This window comes from Lichenostomus cassidix, chromosome 6 (assembly GCF_008360975.1).
Source record: "Lichenostomus cassidix isolate B80296 chromosome 6, HeHo_3.0, whole genome shotgun sequence".
Classification (NCBI taxonomy): domain Eukaryota; kingdom Metazoa; phylum Chordata; class Aves; order Passeriformes; family Meliphagidae; genus Lichenostomus; species Lichenostomus cassidix.
In genome coordinates, this window is record NC_139487.1 from 23,664,701 (window position 1) to 23,689,942 (window position 25,242).

Sequence of the window (25,242 nt, forward strand, 5' to 3'; positions counted from 1 at the left end):
GTCATGTGGCTCTGGCATATAGGGACAATCTGTGCAAAAGAATTCATAACTCTTTTAGGTAAAAGATAAAATTGTTTTGAAGCTTTTTCATCTTTTTGGTTATGGAGTTGGGAAATAAATATAATTAGGGACTGAACAGATGGTAAGTCCTAATATAAAAGAATATACCCCGTAAAGGAACCTGTATTACTTCTGATTCTTCAAGAGTAGCTTCACTGTTTTTTTCTGTCTTCCTTTCTGTCAAGAAATGTTAAAATTTACCATCAGGAGAAAAAAAGGGAAGTATTCAGAATCAAGAAATGTTGCTGCAGAAGTGCCATTTCTTAAAGGAAAAGAAAAAACCCAATGGAAAATTTCTTCAGAAGAGTATGCTCTAAGCATTGCAAAGACAAAACCAGTTACTAATTGCTCTAGAGTATTGTCCCAAGAGTTGTTTGTCCATCTTGTACTCTAATTGAAACTACTGGTACTAGTTTTATCACATACACTTATAGGGAGGAGGTGGAAGAAAACCTTGAGCCTGTTGAAGCTAAAAGCAAATGATGAGTACCCTCTCCTTGAAAACTGATAAATGTAACCATTAGCTGTGAATAATTAAATATGGAATATTTTCATGTGAAAAATCTGCATTTTGTTTTGGATGAGATAACTTTGTGGTCAGTTCTTGTGGTAACAGGAAACAATAATGGGTGACTCGTTTTCAAATACATATTCTTTACATGCTTGGTAAAAGATAGAGGATAAGGATCGTCTTTTCTTGTATGTACAGCACCTTGCACAGATGTGAAAATACATCTTCTCTATTGATTGATGAGTCAAAGTGAGTGCTGTTGTAATAAGACTAATGTGTAGCAGGACTACTATAATTTTGTGAGGTTTTTCTTCTGATAAGTACATATAAGTGGCTACATATTCTATATTTTTTCTCTACATGTTGTAGATGTAGTCATATGGTTTTTTAGTTTGTGATTTTTTTTAATTAAAAAGTGTCGGCTGATATTTTTATAAATAAACACTAGGCAAAAATTACTTAAATTGCCTCATGTTTGCTGACTGAGGCAAAATCTGGTTTTCTCAGACTTTGTGCTGTCTAGGTTAGTTTTTAAAATATGGTAACTAACAGCTTTGAATAGACAGGTATCATTCTTATGTTTGGGCCACGTCGAACAACTAATTCCTGAAAATGTCTGGTCGATTGTGGTTTACTGTTTAGCAATAATCACATGGGTATCATGGCTCTTTGCAAGAGGTGTGTTCTCAAAAGCAGATGATGTGTGCTGAGTCTACATGATTTTCCTCTTTGAGCATTTGGGAAGGTACTTTCTGCCATTTGTTCTCAATGGAATTAACTAATTTCTGGTGGCAATGGGGTTAAAAATTATTAAACTGTGGCAGCACCCCTGTTTTTTAACCATTTTGACTGTCAGCACCATAAGTGTGTGGTGACACTGAAAGCTATACTTTGCCTAGCTCTTTGTTGCAAAACTCGTTAACATCATTGGGAGTCGTAACTGGTTTGAACGCTTTTGGATAGGGAACATCCAGAACTAAGTGCCCTTCAGCCTCTGCAGCATCAGGTGCACCTGTGAGGTTTAGCAGTCCTTTGCGGGCACAGAAGGGCTGGGGGAGGGCCAGCCCGTGGTTCAGCACAGGGTGAGTTCACTGTCAGAAGCTGTTTGCTGGGTACCCACGCTGTGAGCATCGCGCTCCAGCCTGCCTGCCAGGAGGTGACATGGCTTCTAAGCAGGGAGGGAGCTTACAGTCTGGCACGTAAAAATTACTGACATAACTTATGGCAAATATCTTGTCTTTTTTTTAAGGGTTTTTTATATTTTTGGATAATTTGGCAACAGGAACACAGATGTATGTTATGTCTGAGACTTGATATTTTTCTCGATGCCTTTCCTTTACATGTAGCTGTTATTCATTCCCTTAGATGAAAATGTCACCCTCCACAGGATTTCTTTGTAAATAGATTAGAAAAGGAGTGAATTCCCGGTGCTCAATTTTGTCAATTGTTGTGTTCGTGCTGCTCCCGTACGCACTTGGGTTCCCAAGTCTCTCAGAATCGCAATGAGAAGAAAAGGAAATAGTCATTACTATTTGCAGTGATGGAGGGCTTTTCTAATGGTTTCTCTAAAAAAAAAAAAAGGTTAGCAATTCGAGCTAAGACACTCCTGCCTGGTTTTCGCTAGAAATGACAACAAAGCCTGCTCGGCAGACAGAGCACATCAGCAACCTGGGCAGATGGGTCGGTGACATTAATTAGACACTGGCAGTGCCTTTAGCAGGAATCGATGGTTTCTTCCCGTGAAAGGGCTGTTCCGGGGATAAGGAGCAGCGCAACCCAGCCGGGGCACCCTCTTGAATGTCCTCCTCTCCACCAAGCTGGGAGTGCGGGGAAGGTACCACAGCCTGTTCGTGCTCTCAGTTCCCACTTACCGCGTCGGGGGAGATGCGATGTGACGGTTTGTTTGCCCGTGTCACTGTGTCACCAACAGCATTTCCAAACTACTCTGACAGGCAGGCAGAGCGCGGAGACGGCTCGGGGAGACGTTTCTCTGACCTGCCCCTCAGCCGTCCCTCCCCGGCCAGGTCACTTGCCCGGGCTGCCCCTGCCCTGCCCTGCCCTGCCCTGCCCTGCCCTGCCCGGCCGCTCGGTCCCCGCCCGCCCCGCTGCGGGAGCTCCCCCGCTCCGCCGGTCCCAGCCCGGCCGCTGCCGCCCCCGGCCCGGCCGCTGCCCTCGGAGGCTCGGCAGGGCTGTCCCTGCTCCCCGGCCAGCCCCGGAGCCCCCAGCCCGGCTCGCTTCCCGTAAGTTGCGGCGGTGCTGTGCTGCCCCCTCCTCCCTCTCTCCCTCCCTTCCCGCCGTGCCTCTCGAAGAAAGCGGTTTTTTTCTGTTGTCGGGGAGCGTAAATCAGCTTCATCTAAAATCTCGGAAGTGCAAGTCCATCACATCTTCCTCCGAGCCGCCTGCTACACCTTGCGTGAGTCAGACTGCAGAGCTCCCGGTGCCCTTCTCGCTGTGCGGGGCTGCTCGTGTTTCCCCCTGTCTCAGAGGCAAAAGCAGAAGTGGAATCTGCTCACGCTCTCAGCGGTTCCTTCCCCGGTTGTTGTAGCAGTCGCTGACCTCCAGGCACTATGAATAAACAGCAAAGCTGGGAACAAAAGGAGTCTTCTGGCTGCCATTATCTCACATTAACATAGCAGACGCGCTGCGGTGTGAACAATGCGAGTCTCATTCGCCGATAATCAGCGAGTACCCAGGCATTTGGATTACCAAGGCAACAGGCAATGGTAGAATACTGGGTGGGTGTGTTTTTTATTGTAAAGGAGCAGTCGGATATGGAAACCCAGGTATATTGATAAAGCAGAGCAGAAGAAATGCCTGGTGGCAGGGGGGGACTGAGGGCTCGGGGTTGCATTCCGACACACGTGAGATAAATAAGACATGGATGAAGCAGATCTGTGCTGTGAGATGCAATAAAGATTAAACTGCATTTGTCAAGCTGAAAACGATCATAAGATAATTTCAGCATTTTGAAAAAGGTAACAGGTGGCATGTTAATAGCAGGGCTGTTACCGGTGGATTTTGTGACTGTAATCTGGGCTGTAGTAATGCATTGCATGGTCTACTTGTGTGACAATAGAACTGGGTGTGATGGTTTAATCGTTTTTCCTTTGATCAGATGGATGCTGTAGTCCCCATGTCAGACAATGTAACCCTTTCTGCCTCTTCAAGGCAGGAGTGGGTCTCATAGCATTTTTGTTTCTTACCTGCATAGCTATGATCGTTTATTCCACATGGCCAGAAATAAGTTGTGTTATCTCTGTATCTTTGTGTGCGCACACACATGTGCGTGGTCACGTATGAAATTCTGTAGTGAAGCAGAACCGTGTGTGCATGCAGGGGAGATGGGGGGTTTTGCAGGTTCAGAAACTTACGAATTCATCTAATTACTTGGCCTGATGCATTTTTCTAATTTCAGGAGTTAAAATCAGATGCAGTAACTCTTGCTGAGCAGCATGAGACTTGCAGGCATGGCTCTAAGTGATGACACTGAGTGTAGAGTAAGGCGCCAGGAAGCACAGCAGTGAGCGTGTCACAGCCTGATCTGTGGCAACCCAATGTGAAATGGAAGGCAGCATTCCCGCCTTGTGCAGTCATAAGTCATCCAGGCCTCACAGGCCTTGTCACAACTATAAAGAAAAAGTTACGGGCTTTCAGCTTCCAGAGGTACTTTGTATCACCTACTGAACTGCCAGCTCAATTTTGCTGTCTCAGTCTCCACGCAAATGGCTGGATTGTGCATATGTGTGTGGCTGCATGAATGGTTATTGTAGATATGTGTGTGTGGATATTTAAAAGAGCAGAGGCAGGGGGTGATAGCCACCTGCTAGCAGCAGGTGCCATCCAAGCCACTGAGCTGATAAATGGCTTGTTGCTTTCACCTTTTGACTGCTTCACCTGCCTCTGCTCACCTAGAAGGGGTTCAGAGTGTTTCTGTGTTCTCATATGGTTTGCCAGAAAACAGCCTCTGTCTTTTTACAGTGCATTATGAAATTTCTAATGGCTTTCACTCTTCCTTTTCATGGTATAGGCAACATCCAGTACTGAAAAAAACATTTGAGGTAATTCTTTCTTGATAGGGAAGGGCTAGGTATGGAGCTGCTGTGCATTTGGAGTTGAAAGAATCAAAGCTTTCCAAAGGTTTAAGAGAACATATTCATCTAGTTGGAAAGAGTGACGGGAATCAACAGATCTGAGAAATCATGAAGGGATATTTTTTGGAGCTGTGTATTTTCTTTGTAAAATCTGGATGTTTGTGGTCATGCCATGAAGAAGCAGAGGGAAATAAAGTCTTGTAGAATACTTTCAAATCAGCTTGTTTAATTTTAACATTACATAAAAACACACAGTGATTTGGATGGGATTGTGTTTTAGCTGTTTGTTTAGTGAAATGCAAGATGGTGCCTTAAATTATGCCAATACAATTTAAACTTCCTCAGATAATAATGCTAAATAGAGGAATGTATTTGAGGAAGGTGTGAATCACATAGATGGCACCCGTCAAAAGCTGATTCTTGCTAGCCATCCAAAGTCAGTATTAGTATACAGACTGACTACACCACCCTCTAGCTATCCTCATCTTGAATGTAAACAGTTTAGGGTACCTGTACACAACATCAGCTTTTAGTTTTGTTTATGTCAGTGTATGATGTACAGAGTGACTTATTCTATGTTTCCTTTACAATGTGTCACCATATATCCTTGCTGACTGTAAGTGGTCTTCGTGTTCTTTCTACATCGGTGTATCCTGGCTCTGCCATATTCCTCTTGAACAGAGGACAAATTGCATAGAGTGGTTTACACAGCCTATGGAAAACACAGCCCAAAGGTCAAGGGATAACTTTGTTAAATTTTGTGGTTTGTTTTCTTTAATAATGCTGTGTTTAATAGTAACTGTCAACTAGACTAAAAACTAATGTTAGGTGTTGAAACACATTGGCCAAGTGCTGTAGGTGTATGAAGATGGTGCATGAATCTCAGGTGGGGAGGTGCTGGCTTTGTTCCCCTGAAAAAAAACTCAAGAAAAAATGAGAAGTCAGTTGTTCCCTTCTAAATGTCCAGGGGTTTTCAAAAAGAAAATAAAAGCAGATCTCCAAAATGTTTTTGACTGGCAGTAAGCAAAAACAAATTTCATTTGTCACAGTGGTGTTTTCTTGAATTAATACACAAGGCCAGGGATATTTTCAATGGAAATTTGACCAAAGGGGAAAAAAAAGTCCATTTGATCTGTAACTTATGAATAGGTTCTTAGGGATTCTTAGCTTATCAAGTCATTAGGTTTGCATGGTGCAGTGTAAATACTGCATCTGAACTGCCTTTTTGGTATGAAATACTAAAATGCTCCAGAAAAGGCTTAAGCTGTGTATAGATATTTTTTTTAATATTTGGGAAAATTATTTTCCCAGTTTCTAGTGTTAGGTTCATGGTGGTGCCCTAATCTAAAAGGATTGCAAATTGAATCCAATTAATAATTAAAAAATTAAAGCTACATGAATGGTGTTCACTCAAGAAATCCAAGTAAAATAAAAACTAAACCTGAATGAAAGAAGCTGGGCTGCCTAACTTGAGAGACAACACAGGTATGAATCTCATGTCTTGGTGCTTCATTTACCTGGGGCTTTTTCACCTGTTCTGGTTGTGAGATTTGTGGTATTCCTCCACTGCAGATGCATGAGGTTTTAGGGGTTAAAAGTGGGGAGCAAAAAGCCTTGTTTGGAAAATGTTATGGTTTCGTTTGTATTAAAGTAGTGTCACCTAGAGGCTCCAACCAAGAATACAGGCAAGGGGTGCTGAGCACCCTGAGCACACGCACACCTCTGCCTAGAGGTAGAGCAAGGTGCAGACACAGAGAGGTGCCATCAGGCAGGAGCAGATCAGCAGCCCCAGTTTTGGGCTGTATTTTGACTGTTCTGATTTTTGGCCATGTGTTACTGCAAAGAAGTGTTTGGCCCGTGTAGTTCTCTGACACCTCACACCTTGTCATGAGGTGCTCTCCTCTCAAGGTGTCCATCGGTGACAAAAGAAGATGTGGGAGAAATGATCGTCAGTGTTGCAGTGGCAATTACCTGTTCATCTTGGCATCAGCTGAGAAAATTAGGTTAGAGTTGGTAGATTTAAAGATTTGTGTGAATCCTGTGTGTGTCAGCAACCCTTCAGGTGGGATAACAGTGCTTCAGAGATGTTAAAAACCCCTGCAAAACTGCAAAGTGGGCTTGAGGGTGAGCAACAGAAAGTAGTCACTGAAAGCCCCGTTGTGGGAAACTTGATGTCAGTGGTTGTACTGAAAAAGTTTTTGCAGGAAGTCAGCATCTGGTGCAGTAGTTGATAGATTTACAGTATTTAAAACAGAGATAGATCCTTTATGAAGGTAGTTTTTTAGACACCTGGCCTTCTCAGCAAGTGATGTGGAAAATCACCGGGAATGTGTAATTCCAGTTTTCACCCTCCTCCACAATATGTAAAGTGCCAATGCTCTAGGGATGCATGCTCCACTAAACCATCTGAATCTTTCCTTCCTCAAGGAGTGAAGACATGTAAACAGAGTTTCAGATACATAAGCAATTGCTTTAGTGACAACACAAACATATTTAAAATACAGCAAATAATGCCACAAATCATGCATAAACTACATTCACTAGTATTAATTTACTCTACAGAGGTCACTTGTTATTAAGCAACTTTTACCAGAATTAACTGTCAGTCTGTGCCTGACATGAAGTCTAACTTTTCCTAAGAGTTTGAGTGTCTGCCTGGTACTGGGATTAAGAGAAGCTTTTTAGACCTCTGAATGTACTTCTCCAACATGAGTGTTATATTACTGGTGGGTTCAGTACATTTGCCAGTAGCTAAGAAATCCTTCCTCATTGCTTGACTGCAGTTTTGCTACATCACATTTTGAGAAGTAATTTCCCTCCATCTCTTTCTCTTTGCTCTATGGCTTCCTCTGCTGTTTGGCCTTTAATGCTGACCAGTAGTATGTACAGGTTCATTAGCACTATTGTAAATTTAGTCAATACTCTTTTAGTGGGCTCCAGCTGAGCCCAAACTGACTCACTGCCCTCCAGGGTACAGTGAGAAACTTAATTACCCTTGTATAGTTCAACAGGAACAATGTCATGGGCAGCATTTCGCTTTGGCTGAAGAGGTTGAAGCTTCTTTCTCTATTGGCTGCCATTTTCAAGTTTAAAGAAAGGGATTTCAGGATAAGTCACAGCTATGTGTGATAGTGGGGGAAAACCCCTGCTCTTTGTAAATGACAATTGGATTGGTCACGTTTCATTATGGTACTTACTTGGATTTTCCTTTGTGGTAGGAATATTCCTTTGGGTTGTTTTAATGACAGAAACACAAGTTGAAAAAGAGAAGTGGAGGGACAAGTAATCCTCTGGTTGACTGGCGTGAGTTTCATTATCTGCTACTGCTTGAAACCAAGGAAGCTTATCACATGGTGGAGGAAGGGTGGGTACTGTATCCAGTATGGCAAAAGTCATACTCAGACATGCATGTAATTGGTGATGGGCCAGAGTAAATGCTGGGGAATGCAAACCATGAGATTGCCATGGATTTCTCGTGGGGTAGCTAAGGTGAACTTTGAGGGATGAGTTTAGGACAGTAAGTGGATGTTAGGCTACTTAAGTTCATGGTCTGCAAGGCACATCTATCACTATTTCAGTGTTGCTATAATTTCTGATACTAATGTTTGAGATTTAACACTAGGTCCTGTGTTGGATAATGTGATAGTCACGAGGTTCAGTGTGCACAATGACAATTTCTCAACAAATCCGTAGCTGGTCTCTTTTTCTGGCTTTTTTATGTGGTGCTGGAAGCTTTATTATATGTCAACAATATGGTTTCTTGAGGTGTCACCCATTTTAACTGTAACACAGTAAAAATTGAGTGATTGACTCTGTATTTATAATTAGGATAAAGTGATTATATAGTCTTTGAGAACCCAGTGTTACCTTCCACTGAACAAATGATCTGACTCTACCAACTGAAAACTATGGAGGAATGATACATGAAATCTCTTCTGCATACTGTAAGAGAAACATGCTTAGGAGGCAAAGAAAGTAAAGTAATAGTTATAACTTCTTAACAGCAGGCTAAAGTATTGCTTGCTCAAAGTTGGAGTGTGTTTACATGCTGTACAGCATATTTGCATTGGAAGAATCTTCAGTGACTCTGTGGTTTGATTCCTGCCTGTCATTACCCTTCTTATTTACTCATACACTTGCAAAATATTTGCTTTGTTCCTCAGGTTTTATTACCTGTCCACAGCACGTCAGTGGGGAATAGAGAGGAATGTCTGCAGTGAGTCCTTTCACTGCTTATGTCATGGAGAGAGCTTCTTTGTAGTCACTGAAGTACATGAACACTCAAATGTGCCATAAATATCCAAACAAATCACAGAGCAGACATCATCAGAAACAGTCAGAGAAGGAAGTAAAGTAGGAGGCATCATTCAGAGCAGGATAAAAGAGGAAATCTTAATAGCAGTCACAAATTCTGGGTTAGTCATCATTTGTCTCCATGCTGGTAGAGGGACGTGGATTGCGTCATTTACAAATATTAGTCACTGAAGCCATTGTCTGAGCCTCTTGAGTGAGGGGCAAGGTTCTAAGAGAAAAATCTTTTAAAGAAACATGGGCTAGCAGGACTTAGTGATTGCAAGGTGTTCAGTATGTCCTTATTCACCCACTGGTTTATATGGATGCTGTCAACATAAACATCACATGTCAGGCATCTTATAGAGAGTTACCATTTTCCATTAATTTTCTCTAATTATTTGTTAGGGGAAATTATTCTTTTCCCTAATTTATTTTTTGTATGGTTTTGTTGCTTGATTGAATTAGGGTATTTTGAAGCGAATGGGTCAGTTCAAATTCACAGTTAAGTTCTAATACAGTGCTGGTGCACTGGCAGAGCATTGTGGAATTTGTTTGAAATTTCCTAGCTGTTTGTGAAATGTATTCACTGCTTCATTTACACAGTCGCTGTTGCTGTTATTACATTATTTGTTACTTGGGACAGAGGCAGTTCTTATCACACATCTGCACTCTTTGTGTAGTGCAAATCCTATTGTGAAATTATTTACACTTAATGTTACAAACAGGCTAAAGAATGAACACAGAGGTAGTCCTTTATTTTGGCTCACAGCATAAAAGGAAGGAGAAGTGGTCCAAGCCTGGAGTATGGTCTGGGGTCACGGGAGACTGAGCAGGCTTGGAAGTACATTGATAAAGCACATGTAGCGCCTGTATAGATTCTTTAGGCAAGTTTGCCCTAGGTGAAATTTTGGTGATAGCTGGTAGTCAAGACAAAAATACTGTTCTTGTTGTAAAATACAAATCAATGGTGTTTGAAAATGAAAGAGCAATGTGTGTCTGTTTAGTGGTGTGTGTATATATCTATACATATATGTGTGTGTGTGTGTGTGTGTCTAGATGAGGAAAGATCACCTGTGTGTATGTGTATATTGATGCAAATAGAAATCTAATTTACAAGTTAATAGTATGAGAATGAGCAAATTTCAAGTGGAATATATTTTATGGTCATAGATATTTCATTAATTACACTGAGTGCTTAGCTACCCTGTGCTAATTCTGAAACCACTAATGCTTTTGTATGTAAAGAACTGTAAGAAATGTTTGCTTGTATCTGTGGACAAAGCTAATGGAAAAACCCAATCCTCTCAACCACATATTTTTCTGAAAGATGTGTTGTATATCTGCAGTTGATTTTCTAGAATGCTGATTAGCTAATACCATTTTTGGCATGCAGCTTATCCATCATGTGGGAGAACACTATCTGAATTTCAATTTACTTTTCAAAATGATGTTGAGCTGCTATTGCTTTAAAGGCTTTTCTGGCCATTTGGGGACCCACTGCAGACAGTGGAGCTGCAGTCTGGTCTCAAAATCTAATTGAATTGATACAAGGCAGCTGAAGCAGTGATTGTTGAAGAGTTCGAGATGAATTGCAAAAAGATACGTGCTTCTGAGCAGCTTAGTGTCCTTGTTTGAAACTCTGCCCATGAGTTTACTTGGACTTCCAGTGCTATCAGACCTTTTTATGTTAAAAGCCCTGTGCTTCAATATAGTTAGGGAATTAATTCATTCTGTGTGGTTTGATATGATCACATTGCTATTAAAGAAACGTCCTGCCTCTGAGAATACTAGGCTAATACTGAAGGAAGAGTGCAGAGTTAAAGTAATGTCAGACGTTAATTCCTTTGTCCCCACCAGCAATTTGCCACAGTTTAAACTTCCAAAATCTCACCCTCTTGAACGTTTCTTTTTGCAGTGATGGGTCTTTCCCTTATGATTCTGTTCCCTGGCAACAAAATACCAACCAGCCTCCAGGCTCTTTATCAGTGGTCACCACAGTATGGGGTGTGACTAACACCTCTCAAAGCCAGGTAAGCTTCATTTTTATGCCTCCTTCCCTCTAGATATGCCTTTTTCCTAATGTTTGTAAAATGGGAGATATTTTGGAAAATCTTCTTGGGATCAATAGTAGTGTCTGTCTTCTTTGTTGTATATGATGCATTATTTTCCCAGTCATGTCCTCTTTGGTGGCATTGAACAGGAGGTGTCTGAGAGCTTGAATCAGTCACTCCTTTAGCTGCATGCAGATGTCAGGGTTGGGTTTACCTCATGTTTTGCACTGTGTGGTTTCAACACTAAAAACATGGGTTTGAGGTAATCCCAAACCTCTTGGGAATTCAGATTGAATGTGAAAAGTTGTATTAAAACCAAAAAATTTTAGCCAGATTCACCAAATGGTAGTTGTTGATTTTAATTGGGGTTGTGTTGTACTTGTGGGCTGGTGAAATTCAGTACCAAGCCTACCCCTAAACTGAGTTGCTAACTACCAATTTTAGGCTGTGCTCTTTCCAGTCTCTCCTATTAGTGCTGTCTAACTTTGCAGAAATATTTCAATATGCATTGGAGCAGAAGCATGGGTTCTTGGCTCCCAGGTGAAAGCCATACTTCCTGGATTTTCATTTGGTTCTCTCCACTCTTAACTCTCTTTCTCTTCTGTGTTGTATACTGAATTATACTTTACAAAAAGAAGCAACTTTTATGAAGGAGTTACCAATTATTTGTGATAGTGTGCATTCCCAGGGATGGGGCACAAATTAAGTGCTCAGATAGTCTGGCCTTTACTTACACCATAGATGAAGGGCTCAAAACACATCACCATCTTTAATGAGTGCAAATGGTACATAAATCTAGTCTGTCTTTTCTACCTCATTCAAACCAAGTGGCATTAGATCCCATACAAAATTTTCTGAGGATTTTTTGGTTACTATTTTGGTAAGAAAATTGAAAACAACATTGTAATGGAATGAGGCATTTGAAAAATAAATTATTCAAAGGCCAAGTCGTATAGATACTCACATGGCTGTTATGTAAGCAGTGGTTATGGCAAAATCTTTCTTCAATAAAATAAGAAGAGAAAACAGTTACAGGATCTATAACATGTTTCATTATTGTTAATTTCTTTTAACACCTTGAAAGAAAAGATATCCCATCTGGGAGAAAAATATCTAAGTAAACATGTTGGTCTATGTATTGGCCACAAAATGAAAATACCATTTCTTTCACACTTAAAAAGGCAAAAGGAAAGGATAAAAAAAAATACTCAGTGTTTTGTTCTATCCTAAGAATACTGTAATGTTATTTGAACTCTTCATGGTACTTCAGAGGAATGTACAGTAGAAAGAAAAAAATGTCTTGCACAAAGAAAGAAAATGCCTCTTCAGAGTTATTGCAAGGGAGCAGTGAAACTCTGGAACATGAAGCTTGGTTATAGCTATTCAGAGCAGATTGAAATGAATGTCAGGATTTCCTGTAAGTCTTCATGCTCTTCGAGGGAATGAGCTGGGCTCACCAGTTCCTTTTCACAAATGCCTGAAGCTGTTGAGTTAGTCTTCTGCAAAAATCATGACCACTAAGTTTCTTCCCAAGTAGGAGACTTTTCAGGAATCTCATGCAGGTGATCCATGAACAGGCACATTTATATCTTCATGGAAATCATAGCAATTTGGAAAAAAAATCCTTTAAACAAGCAAAACAAGTCCTTTTGTAAAGAGAATAGAGGACTCTTTTATATGAAGCAATAAAAACTAATAGACTTTTGTGCACTTTAGAGATTCAAGAATAGGTTAAGCTACTGAAATACGTTCTTTCAGAGTTTTCACACCTGTAGTACCCTTTGCATGTGGGTGGGGGATTATTTGCATGCCAGTGGGACTGACTGCTTCCAAGTTACTTCAAAGTCCTGCATCAAAACAAAAAACAAACAAAGCCAAAACAAACAAAAAAACCCTCTCAACCTCCCCCTGTCAAAAAAAAAAAAAGCAGCCATTTCCTTTCTTGTAGTCACTTGAACAGTCAAAGCATGGTTGTAGCAGGTCTTTCTCAAACTTTTTTTATAAGCATATTTTGGGTTCCATCTAGTTGAAAATCTCCTGTTTGTTTGGAAATGGCAAAAGGAGAAATCACCAGGAATGTGCACCTAGACATCAATGAGGTCCGTACTCATTAGAGTTCAGAGTAAAGGGTGGTTATGTTTTAATTTAACGACTGCAGCAAATCAACTTAATTTGCTTGAAGTAGTTCAAGGTACACTCTTATTCTCATGTTTCTTCTTGCAGGTGCTGGGAAATCCAATGGCAAATGCAAACAACCCTATGAACCCAGCAGGAAATCCCATGGCTTCTGGGATGACAACCAGCAACCCTGGAATCAATTCCCCTCAGTTTGCTGGACAGCAGCAACAATTTTCAGCCAAGGCAGGCTCCACTCAGCCATACATACAGCAGGGCATGTATGGGCGACCCAATTATCCTGGAAGTGGAGGCTTTGGTGGCAGGTAAGATTTACTTCTGTGAGGTGGAAAATGGATGTAAATACTTGATGAAGCTTGTTTTAGTGACCTGGCAGAAGTGTCATGGGCTTATTTTAATTATATAAACTCTCAGTAGTTATTTTATGCTGGTTAACTGAAGCACATACTGCTTTTACGGCTTTGGAAATCAGCTACCCAAACTGCAAGGAAATTCATCACAGTAAATGGAAATTGCTTAGGTCAATCAATTAGCTCTAATAAACCCCCAAAATAAAGTTTTAATTAAGAGAGATTGTTAAACAGACCACAGGCTTAGGAATGATTAACATTTAATAAGGCCAGGATGTGAAAGGTATTGATGGTATAATTTCTTCGTGCATATGGAGGAGTAAGCTTGAGTATTGGGCAACGTAGTTTCCTATGCAACAGAGTATTTCTGCCCAAAGACCAAATCCACAGCAAGAATTTGAAAATAATTGGGAATGAAGATGTTTGCTAAAAAAGATGGTCATGTTGTGTATTTATTTTGGGGAAATAAATGCTGCATTGGTCATATAATGCAAAACTAATAGTCTGGGATTAGTTACGTTTTGACTTTCTGTGTCTATACTTTGTAAACAGGAGTGGTAAGGGCACTTAACTGAAACCACTATTTATGGTCCCACTGCAAAGGCTGCTGAAAAGATTGCTGCTGTTAGCATGGACAGTCTAGTGTGAAGCACATAAGCCTGGGACTCAAAGAGCGAGCTTATCTCTTCCTTCATCTCTGCCACTGATCTGCTGAGTGACCTTGAACAAGCTAAAAAGTTTCTTCAGCTTTGTATTAATATCTCTAAAATGGGCACAGTATATTGGCCCATATTTATAAAGGTATTTGAGAACTTGAAGTGGGAAAGGCATGGTTTGGCTTGACTTTATCTTATGCTCAATAGAAGAGATGGGTAGGAACTGCAGAATACATTGTGTGAGATCCAGTAGAGTTGATTGCATTGGGTCTCTCCTGGCCTTTCTGCTAGGGTTCAGGGAGAAATGCTTTTATGATATCTGGAACATTTGCCGTAATTCACCACTGAGGCAGATGAATGTGCTGTCGTGGAAGAAGTTCACTGTTCTGCTGCTGTGCATTTGCCCCTACACTACTGGGAAATGGAGCATTAACTTCCAGGAGTTCACTTCTACTTCTCAGGAAGCTACAGAGCTGCAAAGCAGTTCACTGCCCCCAAAACAAATGCTGGGAGTGCCTGGCAGTCCCAGTGGCAGCCCTATGACTGTTGCACCAGGGCAACAGGTGTAATCTGTAGCTGCAACCTGTATCTCCTGTACTCACCTAATTACTTGGCCTGCTGACTTTCATTTGTCATTGATGCGTGGTTTTGGAGCAGTTTCAGGTGACAATCATACCAACATTCAAAACTAAATCTACCAGACACATCTTCATTCCCTCTTTCTTTCTTTTCTTCCCTGTTAGTTACCCTGGAGGCCCAAATACCCCCGCAGGAATGGGGATTCCCCCCCACACAAGGCCACCAGCTGATTTCACCCAGCCAGCTGCAGCTGCCGCCGCTGCTGCAGTTGCAGCTGCAGCTGCTACAGCAACAGCTACAGCTACAGCCACTGTGGCAGCCCTTCAGGAGACACAGAATAAGGACATGAACCAGTATGGACCGGTAAGAGAGTAACCTTTGCATCTTCTAACTGCCTGATCTGGACCATTACAGGAAATTGGGCTGTCCTTCTCACTGTTGTGTTTGTTAGGGTGCTTACTGTAATTTTTTTTTTTTTCTGGTGCATGAGCATGGTTAGAAATGCTTATGAGAAACTGCTGGAATGTGTGTCTGGAGGTATGAGTCAGTCTCACAAGTTTTTCCTGATAAATCTTTTGCATTTTGTAGTTTAGGGGTTGCCGCTTAAAAAAAATTAAAGGTTTCTCAAAGTTGCAGCTGGATCTGATGTGATACATTATTGCTGCTTTTACCAGCCTCCCATACTTGAATACTTAGTGAAATGTTGTACCATCTTGCAATAGGTTTCGTAGCTCTTGGACAATTGTTTGTTTTGCTAACTGCAGTTGATTGTTTGGGTTATTTCCCTTCAAACAAGGAAACAACAATAGAAGAGAGATTTTAATAATGTTGTCTGTAAGGGCAGCTATGTGAGACATGAGTTTCCGGTGATCCGTAATTTCTAGCATGTCATGACTTCATGGAATATTTTTTCTTAAAATAAACAGGGCTTGATCAATTCAGGTTTTTTCCTTACGTATTTTACCTCTCTGAATTCTGAAGTATCTGGGTCCATATGCCAGGTGGTGGGAAGCACATTGTCTAAGAAACTGTCATGTTGTGCTGTATTTACACAGCCAACATCCTAATTTGTTACCTTCCAGTACTAGACCAGCCAATAGAAATTATTTAATTTCTCACCTTAGACTTACATCTGTCTTCCACTCTTATGCATTTTACAATTCCAACTGGATTTTTATTATAAATAAAATCACCGCCCATCAAATGTTAGAGAACATTGAAGGAAAATGCGACATAAATCCTCCCCTTCTTCCCTTCCCCAAAAGCATGTTCAGCTCCCTCTTCCCATTTTATAAATGCATGTCGCATTTTATTCTTTTTTTTTTTTTCTTCTTCTTCCGTTGAAGGTTTGTTCCTCTTTCCAGATGGGTCCAACTCAGGCTTACAACAACCAGTTTATGAACCAGCCTGGTCCTCGTGGTCCTGCTTCTATGCCAGGCAACATGAACCCAGCAAGCATGGGAGCAGGGATGACACCTTCCAGCATGAGTGGGCCACCCATGGGCATGAACCAGCCTCGGCCTCCTGGAATGAGCCCCTTCAGCACCCACGGGCAGAGGATGCCTCAGCAGGCCTACCCAGGCCCACGCCCCCAGTCTTTGCCTATACAGGGCATAAAGAGACCATACCCAGGAGAGGTAATAAAATTAATTCTATTTTGCATACACTGTTAGTTTGACTGCAAGCTGCAACATGCTGGGTTATGTGTGGTGCACATCCCTTTCAGACAGGTACATCTTTGTTCCAGCCTTGGTAAGAGAGCAGCCATTCAAATAGAAGCTGCAGCAGCTCTTCCTTTTTAGCTTCTAAAGTATTCAGGTTGAGCCTTGCTGTGTTAGTCAAGATGACAGTTGTTAAATTCAAGAAAGGCCCCAAACCAGTTGAGCCCTCAGAATGTCACTCCAAGATTCTCATGGTGACTTCATAGATCTTAAGCAGACTTCCATCACAGGAGTGGAGTCTTTTAATGTGACAACTCAGAGGAGAATTTGAGGGTGAAATATTTCATTTGAGCCCAATGCATACCTGATCTGCATTTTCTTGGATGGTTTTATTTTTCTAAAGAAATACAGGACAGACATTGTATAAGCACTGATAGCAATAGCAGTCTTTTTTTTTGGAGAACAGTAGTTTTCCGAACTTCCGAGTGTTGATTTTCATAGTCACTAAGATGAATATAAATAATGTTGAACTCAAGTCCCTCTCTGTCAGCATTTATCTAGTACAAGCTTATTTAGAGTGTGATAAGGTCCCATGCTGCTACAGGAGGTCTGAATGGCTTCATAGGCAAAATTACATTGCCATTGACTTGTATTATGAACTTGGGCAAAACAGTGTCAAATTTTTAGGGAAATTTAGACAACTGAAGATGCAGACAAATGAGATTTTGGAATTAAAAAGCACCAGTGTGTTTTATTCTTCAAATTGGTATCAATTGGGCATTAGATGCTTTTTAGAATTCCAGCAACTCTTAGCACCTGTGTATGCCTGAATGTTTTTACAAATCCATCCATCACTTAGTAGTTCCAGAGATCATTTCTTAGTGAAATTCTGTATTCAACTGAGACTTCAACAACAGGTGTAGAGCTTTGTATATTATACTGCCCTGACAATAATTTTGTTACTAAGGGTTTATAGAAAATGCACAGCAGAGAGTACCATGGCATGCAGAACACATAGAAAATGTTTCTTGCTGAGCTACATTTCTTTCCTGCTCTGCAAACTGTTTTTTTTTCTAAATAAAAAACTATCCAGAAATAAAACAAGTGATTTGCTATAGCAGGAGTTGCTTCTCTGGGAAGGCTTTTCTCTCTGTAAATACTGCCACTTATTTAAAATTCAGTTAAAAAAACACAAAATATGGCTTGCTCAGATGATTTCTGTCTTCAGATTTCATATTGTAAGCATGACTTTAAATCTGTTTTTGCTGCTTCAGAATCACACTTTTCATTAGAGGTGAATACGCTCATGTTTCCAGTAAGTCAGTTCTGAACAGTGCCATAAACGTTGTATGTTTGTTGGGCTGGAATTTTGCAGATGATATTTGCCTGTTGTTTTGTGAAAGCTTTATTTATGGAAACTTCTTATCAATCAATTGATTTTTCAAATTGACATTCTACTACCTTTAGAGTTCCAATTTTCATTAATTCAGTTCAAAAACCACAGCACAGTCTTAGCTAGCACTAGCAAAGTACTTATGGCTACTAAGAACTTCTCTTTAGTAGTCAAGATATTGCTAAACACCCTAGCAAGGAGCCCACAGAACATTTGGGTTGAAAAGGCAGACATGGACAACACAGCTTCTTATGCTCTTGCCCAGGGGGTTTATTTTGCTTTTTTTGTTGTTGTTTCTTTTATTATAATTAATTATTTATTTATTTAACATTTCTTTTTGTGTTTCCATTCTACATCTGGAAAAGGAGCCCCAGGCTTGGGCGTGGTAGCACTTGCAGAAACACAGAAATTTTGTGAACATTGCATCTGGTTCTAATTCTGGTTTCTTCAAACACACTGCCCTTTGACAGCACTGCAAGGCTGAGTGCGTGTGTATTGCCCCACTTTGGTTTGCAAGATTTTCATGCTTTTGAGAAATACTCACCTGAAGGGGTTTTTGTTTGTTTTGATTGTGCTATTGAATGTATGCTAATAATCCATACAAGAAAGGCGCTTGCATAAAACATGTCTTTGTCTTCTTGTATCCCTGTCCTGAAACAGCCGAATTATGGAAACCAGCAGTATGGACCAAATAGCCAGTTTCCAAACCAGCCTGGTCAGTACCCCACTCCCAACCCTCCAAGGCCCCTTACATCTCCCAACTATCCTGGACAGAGGATGCCAAGCCAGCAAAACACAGGGCAGTACCCTCCTCCAACAGTCAACATGGGGCAGTATTACAAGGTAAGAATTCTGACATTATCTTGTTATGTTCTGGTGGCCATTTTCTCATGAAGTCACAGTAATAGATACATAATTAAAGGAAAGGAAAAAAAACACTGAGTTTTTACTAATGTTTTGGGTATCACAGAATCAAGTCAATCAGCCAAGCTGCACTGCATCTTCAGAGCAGTTCCTAAAGAAAATTGAATGTTGGTGCAGCTCATTAGAGGCTTTTACAAGAAAATGTTGGGTTTGCTTTAAAAATAGCTTGTAAAAAGAAGTACCTAATGGGATTCAGGTGTACTGTATCACCTACTTATGGTACCCTGCAAGAATGCAACTATGGAAATCTGTAATAAACAAGTTCCACATTGTAGCATTCCAGTTTCAGACCTACAGTGGTCACTGTTGGATTAAGCCAGGCCAAACTTAAAAGGTGTTCCAGCTGTAGGTTTCATCTTTGAACTGAAGTTTTCCTGACTTTTTCCAACCTCTTCCTCCATTTTTCTCCTTCTTTTCCCTCTGTACTGCTTGTTTTGGGCAAGAACTAGAGTTGTTAAAATGTTGCCTAAAACCTGTTTATGGATACATCTTGAGCACTGTGTATTCTCCAAAGTAAGGTTTCACTGAGGGCTTGCTGAGGTTTACCACCTCTGAAATTCGCACAAAAGTGATCTATTGCAGGTACTTCAGTGAGTATAAAAATGGGGAAGATCATCGATGTTCTGACCTGCTTAAAGCATTAGCTGTTGAAGTATCTGGACTACATTCTGATTTTGAATGTAGGCTGAAAGAATCTAAGTTGTACATTGGTGTTGAATTGGAATTGGTTGGTGTGATTCACCCAGAAAACACCATCGGAAAAAAAGGGAAAGCAAAACCCTTTTCTGTAGAACATCTGTTCTGTGTGCAGCCACACTGTCCACTGTGGTACCCAAAGGAATGCCTGTTGCATCATGGCAGCTTTTGCAGTTCACTGTCAGAAAGAACATGAGGAGCAGACAGATCCTCTCTATGATAATTCCTGTATCTGTACATAGATACAGGATATGCTGTAATAACTGCAGATCTCTGTCAAGTTTTTAAGTGACATATTTTAAAATACATTTTGTATGTGTTTAGTTTAGATGGAGGTGTAAGTTTTTTGTTTACCAGATAGTTCTGGCAGGGAATTTGTTGTCTTTCCAATGTATCCCCTATATTGTATTCAAATATTGACTGCTATGGAAACAGTTAGAAAAAAGATCTTGTTAAAAAGGCAGATTATCCTGGTTAGGGGGAAAATTCCAGCTTGCCACAGACAAAACCTGAATCTTTGAATTGCAGTGATTGTGCAGATAGTAACTATATGTGTCAAAGATAAAATCCAGAGATGGCTGGAAACTTAAATGTTTCGTATTTGAGAAGGCACCCCTCTACTTATGTACTCTCAAGTATCTTCGGTCAGCAGAGCAACGTTTGGATACAGAATCATATTTGAAGTCACAGTGCTTGGGCTGTCTGTAAAGATTTTCGTCTTCTGACACTCTCCTGCATTTCTGCTTATGGTACATGAGCTATTGCAGGAGAGAGCCATGCAGCTGCAGTTTTGTTTAATGTCAGCTTCCTTCACATCAGGTTTATTGGTTTATTCTGTTGCCTGCAACCACCCCTTTAATCATAACAAATTAAACCAAAGGTGTTTTAATATGTAGCTACTATTCATACTTTAACTATCCTTTTACTATCAGTTTGTCTTATCTAGCATCAAACTGGGAACAGAATCACATTGTAGGTACACTGAATAAAAAACATCCCCTGACCCCCAGAGCTTTAATTCTGACTAGAGAAATTGAACAAGGGTAGAAGAAAGGATAGATGGAAGTAAAAAGGACACGCACTGTCTAATTGTGTGTCTTTGGAATTTGTTTTTCATGTAGGCTTCTGTGCACTGGGGCTATTTTGGGAGGGAGGCAGAGAGATACAAAGGGCTAGGTGGGCTGTGGTGCGGTGGAAGAACTGAAGCGAATGGCTGGATGGTTTTGGAAAGAGAGCATTCAGAGGAACACAGTAAACCTTCTAGCAGCTTTGTTTGTATCTGGTCATTACCTGAGTTAAACTGACTGGTATGCTGGTTTCAGTTCCTGCTTTGCTCTCCTAGTCTGCCTCTTCCCTGAGGGCCTCATGGGACATCCTGTGGTCCTTTCTTCAGAAACAGAGGGGCCTCCCTCCCTTGTCTGTTGTCTTTGCTGTCTGATAGCAGTGCTGTTCACAAGGATTATTGTTCTTACTTCAAGACTGCAGTAACAATGTGATGTTATTTATTTTCTAGCCATCAAGGCCTGTACCTGTGGCAAATTACCCTCATTCACCTGTTCCAGGAAACCCCACGCCACCCATGACACCAGGGAGCAATATTCCTCCATACCTGTCACCTAACCAGGATGTCAAACCACCATTCCCACCTGACATTAAACCAAATATCAATGCTTTACCACCACCTCCAAGTGAGTAGCAAACAGAATGCCCCTACAGTCATTTTTTGCTCTTCTGGTCTCTGCCACATATATTTCTGAGTCTGGAAACTAGCTCTGATTGCTGCTCTGGGAGAGACTGGAGTTGTTGAGTTGTAATAGGTGGCATGCACAGTGTAGGCTCACTTGAGCCAGTGGACAGAAAAGAGAAAGACTACTATGCTCTTCTAAAATAGAATATCAGAAAAGTTATTCCAGGTTAAACTTCTGAGGATTTTACTCCAGAATTATTCCATTGGTATGCTTCCTGAGGATAAAATACTTGATTTTGGGTTGTATTCCATGTGTTTTGTAGGCTTGTTTATTGTATGATCTTCCATTTGGTCGGTTTTGTTCAAGGGCAAAGCCATTCGTTGAACAACACTGCAGAGTAGGATAAAATGTGAATATTTATAGCGGTGTCTCTATTGTGATCCATACAGGCATCTTAGGAATATTCAGTACTGTGCCAGAAATTGATATATGTTCCTTTCAAAGCCACTCAACATCACAGCTACACTTGGCTGGGAACAGGGCAGGAATAACAAGATCTCTCTGACTGGATAGCATGGGATGTTTGAGGTTTTGAAGTGACTGATGAACAATAGGAGCTATCATTTACTAGGGAGCTGGGAGAACCTTATGTTTTCTGTAAAATAACTGCTGCTGCATTAGCACTTTGCAGCTCTGTTTGGAGTTCAGGATAGCTGAAAAATCAAGTAGTAGAAGATGGGCTGCAATATTATTTGGGCAGAAACAGGATTTAAAGCCATTTGGACTTCATAGATCAGCTGTAAGTTACAACAAAACCTCATCTTACGGGCTCAGATAGTAATTGAATACCACTGTCTTTGGCCATCACACAGTTTCAGTGATGAAACTGTTGAAACTAATTGGGTAATGTTGATCCCTGTTCAAAGCAAGGAAAACAAGCATTATCACAGTTTGACATAATTAAGAGATTTGTTTTCAGTCTTCTGCCAACAGAGTCTGGACACAGAACTTATCCTGTAATAAAAACCAAGAATTCTTGCCATGCCTGGTTTCTGTTTGTGGCTGGAATGCTAAGGTCCCAATGGGAAGCGTGTGACAATAGGAGACTGCTGTGCCATTGCTATCAGTTTGAGCCTTGTCATTTGTATCAGTTAGATGACTGAGTTAGTTTTGATTGTCTTGTTTGTGTGTACGAGCCTGCTAAGTTAGACCCAGTAGCAGATCAGTGTGTCATTTGTTACTATTCTGTATAAATATACACATTATTATTGCACTGCAGATGCTAAAGGGAAAGTTCACGCTTTCTCTCCCTCTTCGATCCCAGCCAACCACAACGATGAGCTGCGCCTGACGTTCCCTGTGAGAGATGGGGTTGTCCTGGAGCCTTTCCGGCTGGAGCACAACCTGGCAGTCAGTAACCACGTCTTTCACCTACGGCCCACTGTGCACCAGACACTGATGTGGAGGTAAGCCCAGCCTGCTGCAAGCAAGGTTTGCATCCCTTGAGGGAGAGTGGCAGGCTAGAGGCACATCATTTAGATTTGCCAGGAATTTCATTTCAAAATTTGTAGCCTGGATAGGAAGAATGTCCTTTTAACTCACAGGTATTCTCACCTATCATTTTCCAGAGACGAGACATTCTAAAATGCTTCACAGTATGTGTTGCATCTCCTTGCTGATAGCACATATTGTGCAACCATTCCATCCTTTCTGCTCTGGGTGGAATGGGAGTGCCCGACCCACACCACTACAGACATCCATTTGGGAGTCTCTGAAGTCCCAGGCTTTGTGACCTCTGAAATATTCATTTCAGGAGTAGCTCTGCAGGCCTCTTAGAGTTTATGCTTAAATTCAATGGTGTAGAGTATCTGATAATGAAGAATAACCCAATAAGAGTAAGGACCCGATTTAGAGGCTTGGTAAAATCATTTGGAAAGACAAGTGCTTAATCCTCCAAACTTCGGAAACTAACTTCCTAAATTCCCCCTGTTCTCTGACTCTACAAGTAAGCACAGCTCAGAAATGTGAGGGCATAACTTTCCTCACAGAAAGCCTCCTGGTTTTCACTTACAGTGAATTCTTATTTCCAGCATAGAGGAATAGTTTTCCTTGGTGGTACTTTCCTGTATTTAATGTAGATCTGTATATGTGTTTCCAGGGTATGTTTGGATTGCACCATGTTGATGGAAGTGCCTTAGATCAAATGACAATCAGAGCCTTAATTCTTTCTTAATTTTTATATTTTCAAATACTACAGAATAATTTTGTCTCCTTGTTCAGTTTCTCTCAGAAAATATTTCCATGTTTATCCTGGCTACTGATTCCATTGTCTGAGCCTTTCTCTGTGCACTGTGGAGGCTGGTTGGTTGCTTGGGATCTTGCATGGAGGTTGCTTACAGGTCAGGTGTAGGTTCAGGTTTTTTTCCCTATGAGGATCTTCTTCCCATTCACTAGAATTCACTGGAGACTTGTGTTTTCCTGGTGTGTGGAGAGTGTGAGGCGGGCAGAGAGATGCACTCACTTCCCTGCCCCCGGGACGGACTCTGGCTCTAAAGCTGAGGCTTGATGCAGGATGCAGGAGTCCTTGGTGCCACAGTGCCCCTGCCCTGGGGGAGCCTGGGGGTTGGGAGGGAGGGAGATTGCAGGCAGACCACATCCAATAATTAACACCTAACTTTGAGGTCAGTTATTGCTTACTTGCATTTCATTATCGTGGAGTACTCGCAGCAGAGGGAGTTTTGGCAGTTATTTGCCAGTTCTTATTAATAAGTAATCACTACTGGGGATTGTGCTGGCTCATTCAGTAGATTTATAGTGCTGCACTGAGGCATGAGGCTGTTTCTTAATATCTGTTCTTTCTTTCTTCCTTCACTCACCAAACACATAGCCTTTATTTAAACTTACTTTAATGAAGACTCATAGGTAAACTGTGCTCAGGTCTGCTGTTTTGAAAAGCCTGTTAATAGCGGGGAGAACGGATAGTCCTGTAATGAAGTCATTTCACATTTAACTCAGGGCTGGATGGATGCCAGAAAAATGAATTAGTCACATGTGTGGATGGATTTTGGTTTTTATAGAGAATGGTGGAACTGAGCCAATTCTCAATATTTTTCTGCCAGTTAAAATATTCAGCAAAACCTCTCACGTGTACACACATAATGAATAGCAATGCAAGTATTTTTCTCCTCATGGGAACTTTTCATGGTTACGAGAAACAGAAAGGTTGAAGGCAGGGAAAATGTCTCCTTGAAGCTGGTTCAGTCTTCACACTGCCGTGTTATTAATAACGTCCCACGGCTGAGACACTGTGTGCTGAGAACACGAGGCTCTCCTGAGGTCTGTCACCACCCTGTGACACTCAGCAGGCCTGCTCACCTCATCTGCTTGGGTTTTATAGCAGAGGTACCAAGCTTTGCTTCCCTCTGGGTTTGGATCACTGTGCTATGTTCTCATGAGGTGAGAAACTGAGTGGAACTTGCAGAGAGAGCTTTCAGAAAATGGTTAATAAAATATTGAAAAAAAACCTTAAAAGACTTCATGTAGATGGATTATGTTGAAAGGTCAGGTAACTTGTATTCTATAACTTTCTTTTTGAAAATCCCAGATGTTTGTGTCCAGTGCTAAATCTTAATGTTTTGAAATCCAGAAAAGATGGTGTTGAGTCAGCTGAAGTCTTTGTAAGGAAAATGACAGTTAGGATGATAATCTCCTGAATGAGCTGCTCCTCTTGGATTTTACAAAGGTATCTTCTTTCAGGCAACATAGATTTTTCAGGCACATAGATTTTAAAGTTGGGACAATAAACTTTCAGCTGTCTTTTGCTGTCATGAACAGCAAAGTCCTGACATTTCAGTTGAGTTTTCTGTGTTCTTTTAAATTTCTTCTTGAAATTACTCAGTCCTAACACAAGGTTAACATGCATTTATGAAACTAAAGTAATAGTCTCTACCCACTTAATTTGTGATTAACTTAATCTTAGCCTTTTCATTTTTTTGGAGGTGTCATAGAACTAATTTCTGAGGAGCTAAATAGTGAGTGGAAGTTATTACAGGAGAGGTGGGAGGAATTCATGCCCTGAAAGAAGGTCTTAATTGGGTAGATTTAATCCACAGCCATGTTAATTTAGAATCACAGAAGCTGATTTTGGTGGGGG

At 41.0% G+C, this 25,242-nt stretch overlaps 1 protein-coding gene across 14 annotated transcripts in view; it reads left to right on the top strand.

Annotated features, from left to right (window-relative positions):
* The window catches only part of ZMIZ1 (zinc finger MIZ-type containing 1), a 350,182-nt gene that overhangs the window by 302,690 nt on the left and 22,250 nt on the right, over positions 1-25,242 (top strand). For 10 of the 14 annotated variants that reach the window (XM_085064018.1, XM_085064021.1, XM_085064020.1 and 7 more), the window contains 7 exons: positions 10,871-10,985; positions 13,230-13,447; positions 14,892-15,090; positions 16,074-16,364; positions 18,442-18,624; positions 20,915-21,089; positions 22,369-22,555. In XM_085064018.1, coding sequence (XP_084920144.1) covers positions 10,871-10,985; positions 13,230-13,447; positions 14,892-15,090; positions 16,074-16,364; positions 18,442-18,624; positions 20,915-21,089; positions 22,369-22,555 — 1,368 coding nt within the window. Of the gene's footprint in view, positions 1-2,990; positions 3,307-10,870; positions 10,986-13,229; positions 13,448-14,891; positions 15,091-16,073; positions 16,365-18,441; positions 18,625-20,914; positions 21,090-22,368; positions 22,556-25,242 lie in introns of those variants that run through there. The other 4 variants (XM_085064030.1, XM_085064024.1, XM_085064025.1 and 1 more) reach the window with 4 other exon arrangements.